The sequence below is a fragment of the Orbicella faveolata genome, unplaced genomic scaffold, assembly GCF_042242905.1.
Source record: "Orbicella faveolata isolate gen_17 unplaced genomic scaffold, um_ofav_v1 contig_46, whole genome shotgun sequence".
Taxonomy (NCBI): domain Eukaryota; kingdom Metazoa; phylum Cnidaria; class Anthozoa; order Scleractinia; family Merulinidae; genus Orbicella; species Orbicella faveolata.
The window spans coordinates 8,120,001-8,140,263 of record NW_028301576.1 but is presented as its reverse complement, the minus strand read 5'-3'; the positions used below and the strand labels follow the sequence as shown (position 1 = coordinate 8,140,263).

The window sequence follows — 20,263 nt, the reverse complement described above, 5'->3', positions numbered from 1 at the left end:
AGACAAAGATAAATTGTTTTGCCTTTTTATTAAGGAAAGTATCTTGTTCTTGTTTATTTACAGCCTAATTATCAATTTGTTACCAGTTATTACAATTATTTCCTATTATTTTATTGTTTTCATCTTTATTTACTATTATTTTTCATTTCATATTGAGTTATATTTTATGATGGCAACTATAGCTTTACATTACATCTGTTCTCGCATCTGTACAGCATTACACTAGTCTGCGTGCCTTTTGTTACTACAGTGATATAAAACATTGCTTTAGTCTCAAATTGAAAAGACATTACTGAGCCCTAATATTAAATAGCTGCTTAATTAAATAGCAGCAACCGAATGTACTTTTTAATACGACTTTCGTCTTAACATGAAATGCCAGCGGTCTTCTTACAGCTCGACCTAAACCCTCTCGGGCGAATCTAGACGGGACCTGTGTCGAGGAATGGAGAGACCTCTGGCATTTCTATAGTGCTATTCAGAATTGACTGTTGATTGAGTTTAATACAAAACTATTATTTCTTCACGTTAGTGAATTATGTATGAATTTCTTTGTAAAAAAACAAATAGAAACTAAAACTTAACCTTTCAACGTAGCATCATCTCGACCTTGTTCAGAAAAAATCCGGAAATGAAATTTTTGATTTTCCTATCCTGGAGCTTACAAAACGATTGCCGCATGATGGCGGAAAATACAAAAGGGAGCCTGGAAATGAGCAGGCCATTGACTGTAAACCCCAATGTTGTTCCTGTATTTAAAGCTTAACTGGACCTTTTTTTGTAAGTTGATATTTGGTATTAGCATTATAATTGTAATATTTTTCATGTCTCCTTTTTCAAGCTTTCTAGTGAAAGGGAACTTGTTAGAAAATGTCAGTTCTGGCGTGGCCTTGACAACGTTACAATGTAGGCGTAACTATTTCTTTCGCCTTTTTTACACCCCTTGTTCTAAGAAACAAGGACATTTTGAACCTATGCCCTGTGGTTGTAGAGTTCCAATTCATCGTTTGGTGCAGTCGCCTCGTAAATGGCAAGTTGCAATATATTTTCAAGCACGAGTTAGCATGCGCAAGCAATGATCTTCAATGCGCGGACGCCAATTTTACTGCGGTACTTGGATATCCTCGAGACTTGAAGCCTAGGTCGCTATCCATTTAATTTCAAGTAATCTTTGGAGGTACTCCGTAACATTCCTCGAGTTCGTCGAGAAGCCTGGAGCGACTTCTTATCAGGTGGTTAGTAACGTGATTTGCTTTCCTTGCTTTGATTGGCTAAAACCTGCTTTAGGTTTTGGCACACTGCCCGGGGTATTCATCAACTCTGCCAGCCATTCTTATCTGTGTATGAATCACTCCTTGCCTAGTCCTTAGTTCGTTAGTTGCCTGCCTTCGTCACCTGTTTATAGGCTGATGAGAAGTTTCTTTCAGTGCTGGCGTTTGCACTTTAGCATGATTGTCTTTCTGTTCCTTAGGCTGACCAACGCAGCCATTCAAAATGACTGAACCTTTGCCAAACTTTTCTACGGACAGAGCATGGTTCATGCTTGGCATGCGTTCTCCGTTTATCGGCTTATGTTTGTTTGTAAAAATGATTTTATGTTCTTCAACTTCTAGTGTGGGCTCTTCTCTCGGATTTGAACGTTCGTCTTGTTCTGTCAGTACTGGAGAAGGTATTGGCGAAGAGCGAGGGGTTGGGACCGGAGTAATCTGGACCTGAACAACCTAAGAAAACGTGATAAACAACAGTAAGAGTTGTTAGACTTGGACACGACCGCGTTTCAGTAACCTTTATACGTCATGTCATTTCGAGTTACGAGCTTCAATAAATAGAATAAATGGCGATAAGTATTTCGAACTACAAAAACCTTAAAGTGCATACATACGTAGCAAGGGTTTGAATGATTTACCGCTAGAGTGCATTTGCCGCCACTCTAGGAGAAAGTAACTTGAAAACTGCTATTTCTATAAATATTTTCACAAGATGGTATGTGTTTACAAAATTATCTTCAACTCGGGTATGTAGGTTCGTAATGGGAGATTTTTTGAAGAAAGAATTGAACAATTCTAGCCTGCCAGTCTCTTTTCTTTCTGCTCGGAGAGGGATGAAACAGAAGGGAGTCTGACAGAGTCCGTCTCACTTGGTAGAACAGTTTATAAGCAGCTATATGAAGCCGAACCTATATTTTCCATCTACCGCTTTATTATTTCATCATCAAGCCAATGAAGACTGTAGCTGTAGTATGGTATAAACTCTCGTTCTTAGGACATCATAGCTTGATTAAGATATAGCACAAACAGCGGTTACCAGGTTAACGTTAAGTCAAGTCAAGTCAAGTCAAGCCGTCTTTATTTAGGCAGGGTAGCCCCATCAGCCATAGGCTGGTAACAAAAGGGGACCTGCGTAAAATTAAGACTACATGATAAAAAAAAATTCAGAATTTAAAAATTACCGCAAAGTTATGTACATTTAAAAACGTACTGCTGTAGATCATTTTTGTAAGTCTAGGTTCCAGACCTCTAATATTTACGATATATATATAGTTTTCAAAAAAATTGTAACAGCCACTTCTGAAAATGTATGTGGACCAGCATACAAAACGTTAAGTTCTGTATTAAATGTGATGGAATATAATGTTTACTACCGCTGTTTGTGTTATATTCTCAATCAAGACTATAGTATTCTTGGTTTGTATTTGACGTAATTGCCAACATGTTGTTGTCGCTGCCAAAGAAAGTTTATCGATCGTTGTAACAATGATCGCCGAGATAGATTTAAGCTCCATAATGAGATCGCTGTTACTATGGACACCGTAGTCATAAGGACCGCTCAGTCTTTTGTAGTGGTGGCAAGGATGGCAGCCATCGTAGTGATTCGATATGAAAACCTGCCTAACGCAGTGACTTGTTAACTTAGTGGTGACTTCTCATCACTTCTAAGCTTGTTTTATTTGCCAGACCACCACAACACAGGTTTCACGCCTTTTTATGATGTCTCCCGGGACTGGCTGCGAATCACCTATCAGAATATTCAAGTACAGGTCTCGGAACAGATGCCAAACTGAACAAGTGATATTCGTGGAATTCATTCGAATTGTCTTTTTCTGGTAACTGGGCATTTTACCGCGTACAACAAGACGAGATGCCCTACAATATGCGTTCCACAATGCAAAGCACCCGTGTTGATAATGATGATGATAATGAGCAGGATGATGATGATGATGATGATGATGACAGCGACGATGACGACGCGATGTCGACTATGATAACAAGACGAGCCGAAATTGAAACGAGACCTCACTCTAAATAAGTGAAAAGACTTTGCTCTATGTTTCTGCATATTTCACAGTCGCATAGTGACAACATCAGGTCTTAGCGCCAATCCGAATAAAAGTCCCGTTTGTTCAATTACAGGCTGTAATATACGCCTTTTATCGACATAGTTGGGTTTCCAAGTATTATAACACGAAAATTATTTGATCCTATCACAAATCCATACCGTATGTGCACTAATCAATGCGAGAAAAATTCTTTATGGAGGAATTTAAGCGGTGACTTTATGATTAATTTACGGTTTGGGTTCTTTTACATAATTTACTCCACGGTTCCACCCTGTAGCCTCAGTTATCAGTTAGATTTTGGCGTTTTCTCAGATCACTGAGTTAAACTCATTTCAGCCCCTTTTTAATCTATCAGTAAATTTTGCAGTTCGAAGATCTCAGCTATGATTATGCATGTAATAAAATCTCTCAGCTGACATTTAAAATTTTGACCAATTCCGTCTCAGTTACACTAATTAAAAAGAAAGCGTCATGACAGCTAAAATTTCGACCAATTCCTGGCCAGAAATTGCACCCCGGCCGCACTTTGAATAGTTTAGTATTTAAAGCGCTTTAATTTTGTCCATAGATAACGACAGAAGTACTGCGAGAGGAATCTAAAGTAAAGTAAAGCGTTTTATATAATAAAATTTTATTTGTTTACTCAGCACAAAGCCTGGTATCTATGGAGACCCTGCATCTAAAAAATACATTACATTAAAATTTAAGAAGGTAAAAAGAAAACTATGCTATGCAAATTACAATACAAAAATTACAATAAAAGCTGCAATTAAAAGTTGAGATAAAAGAAACGTTTTGCTCGACGGCAGAAAGTCTGAATGCTTTCGGGATTAACTCTATGAGCAGGGGTTCGTTGAAAATTTTGGCGCAACAAAAAAGAAATGTGCTTTTCCCAGAATTTATAGTTTAACCTTTGGTAGGGATAGCTTGATATACTGCCTCGTGATAAAGTTATGAATGTTGCAACATCTGGTGAAAATAATCTAGTGAAATACAATTTATATAAAATTTATACGGTTAATGATTGGGCAAAGTCTAACAGAGATTAAAATCGTAGTGTAGAGTGAGGTGTAGACGATGAAAAACATTAACACTCGAAAATACGGCTCATTATTAAACAAGACAGAACAGCTGTCAAAAAGGCTCAAAAGAACACGTCACGCAGGAAAAAAATAAACAATTTGCAACTGTCTTTCTCCAAAATGCTTTCGGCTATGTTGCGGAGCTAAGCGACATGTTTTTGTTGCCAAACCATCAAGTTATATATGCCTGCCTGTCAGTCAGTCACCCAGACGTCGCAAAAGTTTGTTCAACGGATAAACAAAGCTGGAATAATGATTATCAAATAACTAGTGAGTTTCTTTCATACCGAATAATTACCGTTCAATTTATGGTTGTCAAACAAGAGTCGGCGTCGCGAACAAGTTGCGTTTTTCACAAGACAAACTTACGCTTTTTACATACAACTCAAGGGCTACCTAGAATATAAAAGTCACTGAAGAAAAAGACAATGTTGTTAAACACTATAAACATCTCTTATCGTAAGCAAACTTAAAGCCGTTAACGATAAGAAATATTCTTCGGAGTAATTAGAAGAAAGGTGTTTTTTTTCATGAACGTGTGAAACTTAAGGCCGGCGCATTGAATATTAATGTGGGTTCATCACATTTTAATTTCTGAGCAAGTCGAACATAAAAACAAGCGAAATTACAGGTGCTTCTATTGAAAATGTGACATCCTTATGTATAATTCTAAGGCGTCTTTGTTTCGTAAAGACACTCATTGACATGAAATACTTAGCTCATCACTCGTACGTCAAAACAGGAATAAAAATTCGCTTTAAAGGTCGCGATAACACACTGTCCCTTTTTGTCGAACAGCATTTGACTAGAAAATCGTTTAAAACGTGACCGACGGCTATTCCAGCCACATAAGCATCCTTGACGACAGTTTAACCCGAAGCTAAACGTATAATCTTTCTCGAGCTTTCTCATAAACAAAACTAAAAGGAGTCATTTAAAACTCGTTCTCGAAAATTGGTCAAAAAATATTTTCCCTTCTTCTACCATCATCTTCACGGGAAAGGAAAAAAGCGAACAAACAATTTCTCGTCTGTTAGGCGTGGATAATGAGACATCAGGATCAATAGCCTTAGTTTTGCCAAGTGGAAAATAAATGAGCTAATGTTACGGCAGGATAAAGAGCATAGTTTACTTACGAGTTCGTTTTTGCTCCCCGTCTTCTCCGTTAAGGTATTTCTGCGTGAATTCCCACCATTGTCTGGAGCAAGTTCCCTTTCTATTTCGTCATGACTGTCGCTCCTGTTCTCAAAAGATGATAAAGTAGAAAACTTTCTATCCGTCGGTTCGTGTAAAACTCCGTCGGAGTTCACGGGAACAACTTTATTTTGAAACACTAATTTAGGCTTTTTGGAATTTTGAGGCGATCCCTCGTTTTCTGTAGTTCCTTCACACGGCAGTGTACTTTTGTTCAAATGAAGTATAGGCGTCGGGCCTTGAAAATCCATATTATCTGCAGACTGACTACGATCCAGATTCGATCCTGTGTCAAGACCTCGTACAACGGAAGAGTTGAGCTTCGGAGGCATTCGTTGAGGTCGCGTACCATCTGGCCCATTGGGGCCCATTCCTAGTTTCCGCAGCGCTTTAGAGTTCAGATTTCCAATTTTCAAAGTCTCAAATGGATCTGGCATAGCAATAAGCTTCGTTTTTTCCTCAATGACTCCACTAATGGAGACGATAACGCCAGACATGACAGCAAGTCCAACCACCATGTAGATAAGGTTAAGGAACTCCAAAACAACAGGAGTGGCATCGTCCTGGGGATATTTCTTTTTCACATATACCGGTACGAAATCGCCAAAACCGATAGTTGTTAGAGTTACAAAGCAAAAATATACAGAATCGAAGTACGTCCATCCTTCCAAAGCTTCAAATCCAAAGGCTGGAAAGATAATAATGGCTGAAAGCAAAATGAACGCTATGACAGCAGTCTTGATTTCCAGTTTCTCCGTTTCTCTGTTGTACACTTTTCTCTCGAATCCTTTGATAATAGTTGAAATTCCCTCCGAGATGCGGTTTCCCACGGAACGAAGGGTTAAGCCTGTTAGGGGAATGCCCACCAGGGCGTAAAAGATACAGAAAAAACGTCCCCAGAAGGAAGTGGGCACTAAATGGCCGTAACCTGTCGGATAAAGAGAAATGCAAACAAACTTTCAGAGCAAAACGAACACACACGAGAAAATAGAACACGCTATCGCGTTATGCGACAAGAAAAAGCAAATTGTCTTCTAACAGCTATTAATTAAATTCTTGTGAAAAGGCAAAAACAGAAATTTGGCTCAGTTCGGAGCATTTTGTTTCCTTTTCATGGGCTCAAAATATCGAGCTATTTATTTGTTACTGAAAAGATTTGAGTCCCTTTGCCTTGTTAGACCCCTCGACAACATGCCATCCGTAGAACGTTAAGCTCCTACAAATATTTGTTTGAAAGCGACATATGAGTTAAATACAGATCCCTTTTAAGCCCGACGAAGTTGTTATTAATTTGCGTGGCTGAGTTGTGATCATAATTACCGGCAGCTTGGCTGGTATAATGCTAATGGAAACCACACGGAGAGAAATGCTGGAAGAACCGCTCTGAATATATCAAACTCCTGAAAAGCGATTTTTAAACTACACGCCTAAACTTTGCCCCAGTTGACTATTGTACATTAGCATTCGAGGCAAGGAATACTTAACCGTTCGATGATATGTTGTTTATCTAAAGCATTTGAGTGCTTTGTTGTGGGAAACGACCGCATTGCGTTTTGCGGCTAGAATCTGCGAGGCGGGTCGAATGAAAACAAGCATATCGAAAATAAAAACCTTGTTAGTACCGAAATTTATACCCGATTTTCTCTTAACGACAAAAAGGTTGGTAATTCTGCACGGCAAAATTGCAGTCGGCTTTGCCTGTTGTCTGGCAAGTGCAAATGTTTGAGTTTTGAATGGTACAGTAATTTTTTTTTTACCTTTCTCGTATCTTTGAACGCGGTCTTATTGTACTTCCGATAAAATTGGCTTGCGTAATGTTTTATGATATTACCTACATCTATGATTAACCGAAGAGAAATGACTAGGCATTACTGTAGGCTAAATTAAAATAGCTTGGGTTATAAAAGAGTGTTCTGCTCCGTAGCAACGTTTTGAAGTGTGCCTCTTCGCTTTTCTATGCGTTTTAGAGTGAAAATTGACGAGTGTAAGCTAGCGTACTTATTCTCCTGCGCCCATTGTGAAAATTTTAAGAGGTTTATGCATTGCCGACCAATTTGAGCATATTGAAATCACATTTTAAGGGATGAAATAAAATATGTTCGCTCACAGCGTAAGATTGGATTTCCAATCTTATAAAGTGGTGGAATATTTTTACTGTCATACAATTTGCTCGCATCTTAGATGCTGCTTTTTCTTCAGCGCATTTAAAGCCTAAAAATTTAAATATTAAACAATCATTGTACACAGCTGCCTGCTTGAGACGAAGCCAAAATTGACCGAATCTGTGATATCCAAAAGGATCAACGCGATTCCCTAAAAACTGTCGATCTACTCAGTCACCGCCGCTTTAAGTAAAAAACATCATCGAGCGAGGAATTAACCGACGTTACGGCGCGAAGGTAGATGTCGATTTTGGCTTGCAACTGATATACAGTCGTCGACTCGCGTGGAGCTCTCTTTGAGTCTGTTGCTAGGGCAAGATTAGACCCTAATACGTTATAGCGCGGGTTTCAAGTAAGCGAGAAAATGCGCGCTTCGGAAAATCCAGTTCATCACAACAGCAACTGATTAGCAGGGTATGGATTTAACTTACCAATTGTAGTAACTACATTTCCAGCGAAGAAAAACGCGTTCATGAAATGCCACTGGTACCTTTGAGGATATTCTCCTGTCTGCAAATCGAAGCCCAGTTCTATCGCTTTCTTGAGTTTCTGAAGAAAATCCGTCATATCGACGTCCGAAATGTTGTACTTTTCCGTAAAATTATTGCTCAGGAACTCTTCGAATTTAAATTCATTCCGTTGTTTCTTCTCATAGTGAAGCTCGATCGCTTGAAAAATGGCAGCTCCAAGGAGAAGGTAGACGAGAAATAACACAATCCTTATAATCAGCTTCTTTGTGTTTTGACTTAATGCCATAATTAAGCCTGAGTAACATAGGGAAAGAAAGTTGTGGCAATCATACAAAACTTGAACGACTTCACATTATCTGATGCTGTCGTGTACGCCACTGGTGAAGCCGAGCGTCGAGAGGAAAAAAACCATGATGATAATGGGTTGAAGCGCCGCTAGATTACCCGTTGTTTGGTTGGTAGGCTTGACAATATGGCCTGCACTGAGGACGTTACTAGCTTCAACACCTGTTCCTCAGAGCATGCGCACAAACAGTCCCCGACAGTGGCAGGCCTTCATTAAAGTTGGTTCGCTAATTACAGCAGGCAGGATGGAAAACCGTTGAATCGAAAGCCCTCCCGCGAGCTGCAATATTAATGTGTATTTTTATTTTTTTTTTTTCTTTATCGACTTTCATTTTTTTTTCCTGAATATTCGTGAACGGTAATTTCGCCGAAAAAGAAACCCGCACGCGTTTGTAGCATGTAACGAGAGATAAAATTTCGATCATGTTACCATAAACTAAAAAGCTGTTGTGACGTCATTGTCATGATGCTGAATATTCTGTCGGCCATACTGTGTGGCGTGTTCCGCATTCGTTCTCGCTAAAGTCAATGTGTTTTTTAACAGACCGTGCATAAAAACAGTTTCTCAATCATGCCATCACCTCTGTTTGTTTTTTTTGTTTTGTTTTGTTGTTGTTGTTGTTTTTTTTCTTTTAAACGGGAGAACAGATAGCAAGATATCCGTGTTGACAGTTTTGTTTTAATGTAAAATATATATATAAAAAAAATAATCACTTTTGAAATAGGGACGTATTGATAATATTTTGGGCTCAAAAACTTCGCCCGGTCACTTGATTCTCTAAGATTAGATTGTGGAAGAGCATCGGGGGTTTAAATGAGTTTTTACGCTCAGCAATCAAGGCAGAATTAGTGAGTTGCTTGCTCGGGGAAACATTCACTACAAGTTTCTCTCTTTTTTACTAATTAACACTCAAGGAGTTTTGGAGTGAAAATATGATAGCAGGCATGGCATACTAAGTGTTTCGCGTGTTTACATTTGTAAGGTAACTGACGGAGGCTCGTGCGTCAAATTAAAACCTGGTCGAATATTTTAGACTTGTTAAATGGATCACGAGCTGAGATAAAACGCCTCGGAAAGGGTAGAAAAGAACACTTTACATAATTTATAGTCCTCTTCTATTTTTAAAGTATTCTGTTTTGGCTCATTTGCCAATAGTTCCTAGCGCAGGCGAAAGGGTGTGTTTCATTTCATTGCCATGCATTGTGTATTCAAATTAAAAGCATGCAGTGTTGGTTTTTTTATTTTTGTTAATAAGGACAGCACGGTAACTTGTTATTATGCTGGGTTTGACCATGAAAAACAATTACAAAAGTCGTGCGAGAGGACGTTCCGTTTCTTCAGTGTTCACCACTTTCGCTACAATAACATTTACGGGTCGTCATGGCGATCTCTGGTAAACGATGCAATTTTTCTCCTCCTCATTTAATGGTGGTAGGTAGCACATCAATTTTAAATTGATCTGACAAATTGTTATTACCAGTTGCGGTGAATTTAAGATGCAAATCATTTAATGTTCGCCCTCCGAATTCTATTTTAGCGTGTACGGAGCGCTTTCATTTTATCGCGAAAGTCAACAAAAATAACTACAGGGACATTTTGTGTTTTCCCATCCCACTTGTTAATTTTATTTATAGATTTTATTCATCGCCTACAAGGAATAAACCAGTTTTTTCAAAGCGTATATACCTCTAATTTGAATTTAAAATTTAGAATTTTATGTTGTCTCTGTCATTTACGGCTATGAGCTAATAGACCGAGGGTGACGTGTGGCAATTAAAGACGAAATATTTATCACCGCTCGATATGAATGGACATTTAATCACCAGATATAACCTGTGTCATAGTTATTATTATCCGGTACTGTGTGCTAGTTGAAGACATTTCTTCAGACGCTTCAGCAGATTTCGAAAGAATTGTAAAGCCTTAAACTGATTAAGTAAGAGCCAATTTAAACTGATAAAAAAGTGAATATGACGCCGAATGTAATGACAGCTAGCGCACGATTATTCGCGATGAACAATATATGCCACGCATAAGATAATTACGGCTGCGGTGTCATGAGATAAAATAAACTTTTTTCAACGCAAGAAGTTGCATTTTGCTCTCACAGAAATTTAGCCAGACCGCTTATCGCGTCGATTTTTCACTCCGTAAAGCGGTTATACTCGGCCTAAGAAAATTGTTACGTGTTACAAATTGTAAGAAGATGATACCAGTGTTGTCTTAAACCCAAAATAATTATCGGGAACAGACCACGTAGGTCTACGTAGGTCTACGTAGGAAATGGTAAATTTCCCTTTCTTTTTTTTAAAAAATATAGATAGATTTCATAGTCAGTTGAAGTATTTAAATGTGAAACTTCGCATTTCTTAGTTTCTTCTTTATTCTAACCTATTTCTGGGATTACACCTCGGTATAGCACTGATATCAAAATTCAAGTTTCCTTTCCAGCTAGCGCACGACGCTCAAAGCCGAAGGTTGCGCAATAATTCATCCGAGACATATTAGAACGGGTTCCCCCCAGCTTCCAAAGGGGGTATATGTAACTCCATAATTGAGGAGATTGAATGTCTTCGCTCACTTTTGTTGGCCTATTTTATTTATGGCTTTCTAAACGGCGGCAGAATGCCTGGAAGTTAAATTCCTCTTTTCTTTTCGCCTCTTACGTAACCTGCTACAGCTGGCCCCTGGCTGGCTTGTTTCGTTTCAGCTGAGTTTGTTGTATGGAAAAGGTGCTTGATGGAGAAGGACCCAGTTTCCCTTATACAGAAACAAGCAAACAAACAAACAAACAAACACACAAATTACTTTTAACCTGGAAATCGCCCACAATAGTAGAAATTGAACAGCCGTTAAGGCAGAACTTTTCAGATAGTGTTTTAAAAAAGCAATGTAAGCTGTAGTGCGGTTATTTATTTGTTATTTACCTGCAGCATCATTCCAGACACGATTGTCGTTTATCACGATTTGCGACACGCTGCACGTTTCACGCTTGTAATTTTTCACGTAACTCAACTTTTCCAACCTGGCCAACTGCCTGTTCATTTTGCCGTGGAGAATTACAGATATCAGTATGCCATAGATATTAAAATAGGTTTCTGTTTTCTTCTTATAAACAAACTGGAAATTAATTTGGCTCAATTCTTTTGTTTTGTTGATCTCAGAACATTTTTCGAATACCCCTACTGCTTTTTGTGCACTGTTTAATTCTTAGGAAACCCACTAAAATACACATGATAGCGATTTTGATATATTTCGAGACTCGCTGACAGAGACGTGATCGTTGAAAATACCAGTCACGTGACTTCACGTCAAATTCCCATGTGTGGCAATAACAATATATTCAGAGAAACCTTGACTCACTTCAACATGCGTCATCATCAAATTACGTGATGTGTTCTTAATGACAATTCGTTTCCAGGGTTGCTTTTATATATGACAATAATATTGCAATGTAATCGTTTTTTTTTTTGTTCTTCAAACACGCAGCAAGATTTAATTTTTCCTTACAGATTTACCATCGTTTCCAGGCGATGGGATCAAACCTGAACCATACCACTTGCTAGGCATAAAAAAAATTACAATACGATTTTTCAGGAATTTTTTTAAGAAATGAAAAAGGTAAGCAAACAGTTTGCGACATAGGTCGTTAATAGGAAGTCACGTATTCAAATGAATAACGATATTGAATTTAGCAGCGTGGGTTTTTTAGCTGAGCAATCAATACTCACTCGCCTCTGGGCAATAAACAGAACGCGCACACAATGTAATCATTTATAATTTCCGTTTATCAAGAAGATTAATCACGAAACTTGTTCACTCTGCAGTAAAATTGATTTTTTGTCGTTTATCTTGCCTGGTTCCTAGGCTTCGATATTTCACCGCTGTCAATCCTCTTGGGTCACGTGGTTTGAGGTTCGTCTGGGCTACGTCACCAAAATTAATTGACCGCGAAGGCCTGGTACAAAACCTTACAAGAACTAGGCAATCATTTATCATAATTCAAGAATTCGAAATTGCTCTAATATTCGCGAATCAAAAATTCAAGCAGAACTTGTTTAATTCGATAAACCTGCTCTAGTCGCTTTGAGAGTTTTCAGTGCTTGGAGATTGGTGCCTATCACTCACATCGGAAAGAGCACTTCAAGGAGACATTTTCGTCTGAATCATTAGGTCTTCTTTCCGAGTACGCCAAGGTATGCAATGGCTCTCAAGTTATTTTACAGATGGTACAATTCAATTCTTTATTTACACTATACAGGTTATTTGCATACAATTTATAAGGTAAAGTACTGAAAATAAAAAAAGAATATTAAGAAATATGAAGCCATAAAGAAAAAATATTATTTGTGAGTGGTGACTCACAGTAACAAAAGCTAGCCTGCTGAACCGGCGGATTAGGGGAGCAGACCGCGAAGCGTGATACACGAGCCGCGCTTCGCGCTTTGTTCTGTTCTGTTCTGTTCTGTTCTGTTCTGCAGGCTAGGCAAAAGCTTTCTGGTTGGGCACCGCCATGTTCAAATAAATGGAAACAAAAATTCATTCAGCTAAGCTAAATCTACATACACTACCGCGAAAAATGATATCGCGTGTTTCGCGTGGATACTTTCGCGGAGGACGGCGAAAATGAGTGCAAAGCCACTTGGACCGTGTAGTGACCGCTTGCTACTTTTTCAAGCGTATAGTGACTCAGAAAAGCTGTTGCTGTTTCTCTTGGTTGGGACCAGTCTGCAAGCTTGAAGAGTCTTCTCGTTGGCCGTAGGGTGGGACGTGACGTGGATGCCCAGTAGGCTTATGGTTTTCTAAGAGTTCTCTAATTCTCTAAGCAGCTATTTTTATTGTTAACGCCAATCCTTGTCTGACGCAACTCGCAACTCGCAACTCGCAACTCGCAACTCGTAACTCGCAACTCGCAACTCGCAACTCGCAACTCGCAACTCGCAACTCGCAACTCGCAACTCGCAACTCGCAACTCGCAACTCGCAACTCGCAACTCGCAACTCGCAGCTCGCAACTCGCAACTCGCAACTCACAACTCGCACCTCACAACTCGCACCTCGCAACTCGCACCTCGCAACTCGCAACTTCGCAACTCGCAAAATAACCGACCTCAGATCGGTTTTGTGTCTCTTGGTCTGGTATAAATTAAACTCTGTCAACATAAACATGCTAGTGTAGCACTGTGTAGGAGTTTCAGGACGGGTTAGGGTAAATCTCAGTCAGTTTGAATGTGTTTAGACACCCCTCCTCCGAAAGCGTCTCCGTGTATCGGGAATGCTGAAAATGTGGCTTTTGGTGTAGACGTCACTTACTGACTTAGTGTCGGTAGTTGAAAACTACGTCGATAGCGCTACAAACGTTTTACAAACCGGGAGAGATGTATTGAGTTTAAATTTGTTTACATGATTAAGTTTAATAAAGACGTTTGGAAATCCAAAACAAACGTTTTGGAAACGTTCAAGAAGAAGCTACAGCATGTTGAGAAATTTTGCGGGAGATTTTCCGAAGAGTATACTGTCTTGTGACTTTTGTGAAATGTTCGGAACGATGAATTCTCACTACAGGGAGAAACAGAAAGGCATATTTCACTGTACAACGATATGTAATCCCCCAGTTGTCTCTTGCACATCATTTAGTTACTTTTAAAGCGTTCCTCATAGGTGATGCATGGCCAAAGCCCGCTGGACTCAGGACCGAGGGCTCCGAACAAGACACAACTCTCACAGAGCCTCCCAGTGTATACATGGGTGCCGGTGAATTAACGCTTGGGGATAACCACACGATGGACCAGCAACCCCGGCTTCCATCCGGGAAGAATAGAAATATTATATTTGCGTTACCATATAAGCTCCGACGCCATAATGGGAGCCACTTGAACTAACGCAGACATTCGCTTGATTATAGCTTTACGCATACTGGTTGTTGTCTGAGACGGATTGAGCCAATACAGTTTAAGACGAGATCCGATAGGAAATCGAGCAATTTCAGTTCTTAGTGGACAAAAATCTGGTGCCAGAATAATTTTAAGTATTTTAAAGTCCTTTTTACATTTTCTTAAAGCTAAAGATATAAATAGTTGCCTCAAATAACTGACCGAAAACAATTTCCCTTTAAAGTTCAGAGAAATTGTGCAGGTAAAATTTCATTCACCAGTTTCATTTCACCAATACTTTCAATTGATTCATGCGAAGTTCAACATTTGTTTTCTACGTTTGGTGTTGCTAGAAAGGATTTTTTTGAGAAGATATTTAAAACAGTACTGAAGTTTGCAATACGATGTAAATAATCTTGGTACAAAGCACGGTTTTTGTCCACTTGTTACTCGAACTTCTGGTGAATTCCGTCTTAAAATATTTTCGACGCACAATCTGCTTGATCTTAAAATTGCTTTAATCGCCTGATAAACATAACGTGTCGCGAAGATAATCTGTCATTTGCACCCAATTTGTAGGTCAGGTCGCATTTCAGTGGCGGATCCAGGCTAAGGGGCGGGGGTGGGGGGGGGGGGGAGGGGGACGGTTTTGTTTTACTTGCCCTGCCGGCTTTTCTTCCTTCAGTCATTTCTTCTTTTTTGACCCAAAATAACGGGGGCCCCCGCCCCCCCCCCCCGCCCCTCCCCTAGATCCGCCACTGCATTTAATTGCGTTGACTGCGAGTCAGTTCTGCAGAATTTGCTTGATTTCGACTACATTTGGAACGGGAGAATAGATCATTACCCTGTCGGAATTCTGACTGCCATTACGGACGTGTTGCTCATCCGAAAGCACTCTGGAAGGACATGGAAGAGTTGTCAGCCTAAATGAAAGGAATGACTATGGCCGTATTAAGCGAGTGATATTAAAAGAACTGTAACCTAAACAATTTCCTGAGGTCTGATAAGATACCGCAAACTTCCCAAAGTACGACCCCCGAAAGTGCGTCAAAAAATTGTTCCCGCTAATAAACCCCATTAGTACATTGGGAATGTAAAATTTTCATTGTACCTGAAGAAGGCTGGTTTGGCCAGCCGAAATATAGTACACCTTCAAAATATCATCCCACGTTGTATCGGTTTTTGCTTTTGTATTCTCCAAAAGTAGCGACCCCCGAAAGAAGCGAGCCCACTCGATCCCGAAAATACCGAAATTACGACGGTACTAAAGGCACTCTACAATAAGGGAAGGTATCGCTAATGCCACAAAGCGTTGTCACTTCTTGCTTCATCAGTTCATGTTACGCCATTTTAAAACAAAAACCATAGAATTTCCCCAAAGGCTGCTAATTCCGAAAGTAACGAGGACCGTGAATTTTGGAAATTTATGGTAGATTAAGATAGTGGAGCAACTCTTCCCCGGGGATGGGGGTACTCCCTTATACGGGCTATATAGGTACGTGCGGCCCCAAAGTTTAGGGTTTTTCAGCCGTGTTGGTCATAAATAGGGTATCGATTTTTGCAGTCTAGTCTTGATTGGGTATGTTTTTAGAAGAAGCCACTTCTTCATCATTATCAGTCTTTATCGATAAGACCGATTAACAAAATCAAAAAACGCCCTTCACGATGCCTTTAACGTCGGTCTGAACTAGGGAACTAAGTATAAGGCAGGTCTGAAACAGGGTATTGATTTAGGGTCAGGGTATTGAAAATCATAGATTTTGGTCATAAATAGGGTAAGTGTTTTGGAAAGCGGGCCGCACACCCCTACCAATTTTATCTTGGAGTACCCCCTCCCCCCCCCCCCCCGGAGCAACTCTCGTAAGAGGCTTGAAGACCTGAATGAGATCCTCTGCGATACCGGCGCAGTGCTCTACCAACTGAGCTATCACACCAGCTGGGAACTGGTAATTATGTGGTCATTTTTGCAACATACTACGTCAATTGCGAGAGCAAAAAAGTGTATCATCGATTTTTTTTTTTCTCTCGCTCAAACTTGCGCGCGGCCAGAATGTAGAAAAAGCTCTAAGCGTCCGTAAATTGAGCTCAGGTACACGTAACAGCAATGCATGTTAAAATTATCTGACTGAAAACGAAGTAAACCGCAAAAATGTTCTCTAGTCATATAAAGGTAAACATCAAAACTCTATAAATAATTTAATGACACAAGTTGCACAACTTTTCGAAGAGTGGGAGTTGTTATTCCCAGTAGAAATTTTTATGGTCTGCTGAAAAATGAACAATTTTGAACTTTTTCACATTGACAAAGATTTAGAAAAGACATAACTCATAATAGAAAAAATCAGTTGCGCCTCCTTTTTTCTATAAAACTGAGCGAAATGTAAAACAATGAGTACATCAGTGAAAGCCTAACTGACCTATCTCCTCTCTTTCCTCGCGCATACGCAAAGCGCGCGCGACCACGCTTTCTTCCCACGCGAGATACCCTCGCTGGTATACTTTCGCAGTCTAAAATCAGCTAGCACTTCACGCACATAGCAACCTGGCCTAGCGAAGAAATATTGGATTTTTGGCTTGTTGTGGATATCCAGCAGAATCAAGTTGCCCTTGAATTCGCATCACACTAGTTGGAGCCATTCAGCACTCTTATTCTGTTTGTGGGAGCTTCCCCTTCCTAGATATCCGGTAGCATGGAATTCCCTGCGGTAATTAATCTGCAGCGACCCGTACCCGAGTGTAACTTTTTTTAATTAATGATATCATAACAGTAAACAAAGAACCCAAGAAATATTTCTTCCCACAAACCTGCTATTGCTACAACAATAACTGGTAGAATTATGATATATTCGTGTTAGTATTGAAGGCAAAATGTACAAGCAGTAAATAAGCAAAATTACTCGTAACGATTGGAAGTCAGTCGGACTCTGCTTCAAATGACATTTCCTCTTCGATGAATTGTTCTTCATCGTCCTTCTCCATTTCTATCCGTAGTTTAAATTCCATTACTTCCTTGAAAAGCTGTTCAAACTGTTGTTTTAACGAGAAATCTTGAGCTCGCATTAGTGTCAACTCGCATTTTAGCCATTCTATACTCAAGTCAATATTGGAAATCCTTTCCTTTAGACTTAAAGGCTCGTTCTTTGCCAAAGCGACCATGTTAGTATTTTCAGCCAAACTTTCGCTTTCCTTTTCTTTCATTGAAGCACTTCGTTCGTAGGTAGTTTTGGGTGACTTTGGCTCCGCGTAATCGACGGGTGGAGATTTTTCAAATGTAAAATCTTCAAACCATTCTGTAGAATTAAAAGGGTGATGGCTTGGTGTTGAAAGCGTCGCGCTGTTTACATCGGCAAATTCGTCGCAACAGCGCTGTTCATGTGTGGGGGCAGGGAAAGCTCCATCTGAAGTGAACTCTTGTATCGGCGATTTTCCACAAATATTGTTGTTGTTTATATTACTTGTTCGCTCCATTGGTTTCCTGTTAAAGCACGCAAGTGGGTATAAAGAACGGCCTTTGTCCAGTGCGGTCTTGTAATTCAAACTGTCGAAGCCGTCGGCGAATTCTCCCTGAAGGACTTCACTAGTTAACGTTTCTACGGCGGCCATATGTGAGTGCATCAGTGTTCAGCGACAACTTCAACACACGCGTCCACCGAGTGCATTCAGTCTGTTGTGCTCCTCGTAATAACGTGCACCATTACTTTCGCAAGTAATTAATTGGTCACCTAATTAGTTCCTCTTGGCTGATTTACCACTAATCTCGTTGTTGCCTTCAACACTTTCCGAAATATTAACCTTGGAATGCACGCTATTTTGGTAAATGACTTTTAAACATGCTTGAGTCACGTTGACCGGAAACCATGCCGCGGTGAAAAGTGAGGAAAGAAAATAATAAAGTGTCACTAACACTATCATCTGTTTAAATCCCTTTATTTTCAACTCAAAAAGAAAACCTGTAGTAACATAAAGAAAAACCTGATAAGATTTATTTCAATTTTTGTTTTGTCACGCAATGCCCCACGTGGGATATTGCGTTACAGAAACGGATGACTGCGTGGAGACTTCGGCTAGTTGAAATTTTCAATATGGCGCTGGCGTGGAGTGGGTTTTCCAACACGTTATTTGCAGCTAAATATCGAGGAATATTGTTGGTTAGTGCCTATTTCACTTCGATAGTCCTACTCTCACTTTCCACTAGACAAATTTCCGCAACAAATAGTCAGCAATCTGAATTGTATCACCGAAATGTGACTAATATCGTGTTGATCGGCGCCAGTGGAGACCTCGCGAAAAGATACTTGTGGCAAGGCTTTTTCAGGCTTTTTATCCAGGAAACAAATGACGGAAACACCTTAAGATTCTACCCTACGGCTCGTGATAAATTTGAGTTAGGTCAAAAGAAGATTGATCACATCTTAGAAGAGTCTTTGAAGTGTTCTGAAGGCGAACACTTATGTAGTATCGAGAAGGAGAGATTTGTGGATGAAAGTGTCAAGCAATATCATCGTTTAAAAGATGACCAAGACTACTCATCTTTGTGTAAGATCATTACGGATAATATGGCACCAGACGAAAGGGAGAAGGGTCGGATATTTTACTTGTCAGTGCCTCCATTTTCCTACACGGCCATCGCGAAAAGGATCGATTCATTCTGTCGCCGGCGTGGAGATAAACAAACACGGCTGCGTATTGTTCTAGAAAAGCCTTTTGGCTCCGATTTGGCCTCTGCGATGGAGCTAGCTCAAAACCTGTCCCAATATTTTCAGGAAAACGAAATCTATCGGATAGACCACTATCTTGGCAAAACAGGAGTTTCACAGATCTTGCAGTTTCGCTTTGACAATCAGGACTTATATAAAGATCTGTGGAGCAAAGATCACATAGAGAGGGTGGAGATTGTTTTGAAGGAGAAAAACGACTGTAAGGGTAGGACCAAATTTTATGACCATTATGGTGTTATCCGCGACGTGATGCAAAATCACATGACAGAACTCCTTGCTTTGGTTGCCATGGAGATACCAAAGAGCTCTGGGGATAGAGAGAGCATCATGCAAAACAAACTAAGGCTTTTGAAAGAGATCAAACCCATGAATAGATGGAGCGGGATTATTGGCCAGTACCGAGACTATCGCATGCACCACCATCAGGAGACTGAACAACATCAAAATAGCAATACACCAACATTTGCTGCTGTGACAATGCTTATTAACAGTGCAAGATGGCATGGTGTTCCTTTCATTTTGGTATCTGGAAAGCAGCTTGAGGAGCGTACAGCATATGTACGATTAATCTTTAAGGACAATGTTCATAAACTGCATGCCAACTCAGTCAATGATGATAGATGTGATGTCAGACAGATTGTCTTTAATATCCAAGGAGAAAAACTTCAAAAACCTGGTATATATCTTTCAGGACTTCTTCCCAAGCCCAAATTATTTTCTCCATTGACAAGTGCTGAAAACAAAATGCAAAAACTGTTTGGTTGTTTTGTCAACAATTTTGATACTTTCATTCAAGACAGCGCAGCTGATGCATACACAACACTAATATCTGCTGTGTATCATGAACAAAGGAACATATTTGTTGGAACTGAAGACCTGTTATCTTCCTGGAAAGTCTGGTCGCAGTTTTTAGACAGTATGAATGGTGTTGTGCCACGCCAGTATGACCAGGAAAACTTGGATGTGTTAAATTTTGTTACATCAGGAGAAAGAGTTCAGTTTTTGTGGAGTGAGGTTGATGGAAGTTGTGGTGCAACTGGACTTTGTCAATCGTCTAAAACATCAAACAATCACATTTACAA

The 20,263-nt window shown here is 39.8% G+C and overlaps 2 protein-coding genes across 2 annotated transcripts in view; one reads left to right on the top strand and one right to left on the bottom strand.

Annotated features, from left to right (window-relative positions):
* Positions 1-9: 9 nt before the first annotated feature.
* Positions 10-12,628, bottom strand: LOC110050940 (uncharacterized). Its single transcript, XM_089276978.1, has 3 exons — positions 8,207-12,628; positions 5,556-6,541; positions 10-1,721 (listed from the first exon to the last, which is right to left on the bottom strand). The coding sequence occupies exons 1-3, from the start codon at positions 8,529-8,531 to the stop codon at positions 1,392-1,394; spliced, it is 1,641 nt and encodes a 546-aa protein (XP_089133104.1). The 5' UTR covers positions 8,532-12,628; the 3' UTR covers positions 10-1,391.
* Positions 12,629-18,491: 5,863 nt separating this feature from the next.
* LOC110050948 (GDH/6PGL endoplasmic bifunctional protein-like) overlaps positions 18,492-20,263 on the top strand; it is a 3,804-nt gene continuing 2,032 nt past the window's right edge. The window contains exon 1 of the mRNA XM_020756928.2: positions 18,492-20,263. This exon is cut by the window's right edge and continues 2,032 nt beyond it. Coding sequence (XP_020612587.1) covers positions 18,507-20,263 — 1,757 coding nt within the window. The 5' untranslated portion in view covers positions 18,492-18,506.

What these genes read in the sequence shown, in the direction of transcription:
- LOC110050940 (XM_089276978.1), bottom strand. Translation starts at nt 8,531, where the DNA reads ATGGCATTAAGTCAAAACACAAAGAAGCTGATTATAAGGATTGTGTTA. An exon ending in AAATGTAGTTACTACAATTG is followed by an intron (nt 6,542 to 8,206) that starts GTAAGTTAAATC and finishes TTTATCCGACAG; the next exon opens with GTTACGGCCATTTAGTGCCC. An exon ending in CGGGGAGCAAAAACGAACTC is followed by an intron (nt 1,722 to 5,555) that starts GTAAGTAAACTA and finishes ACGTTTTCTTAG; the next exon opens with GTTGTTCAGGTCCAGATTAC.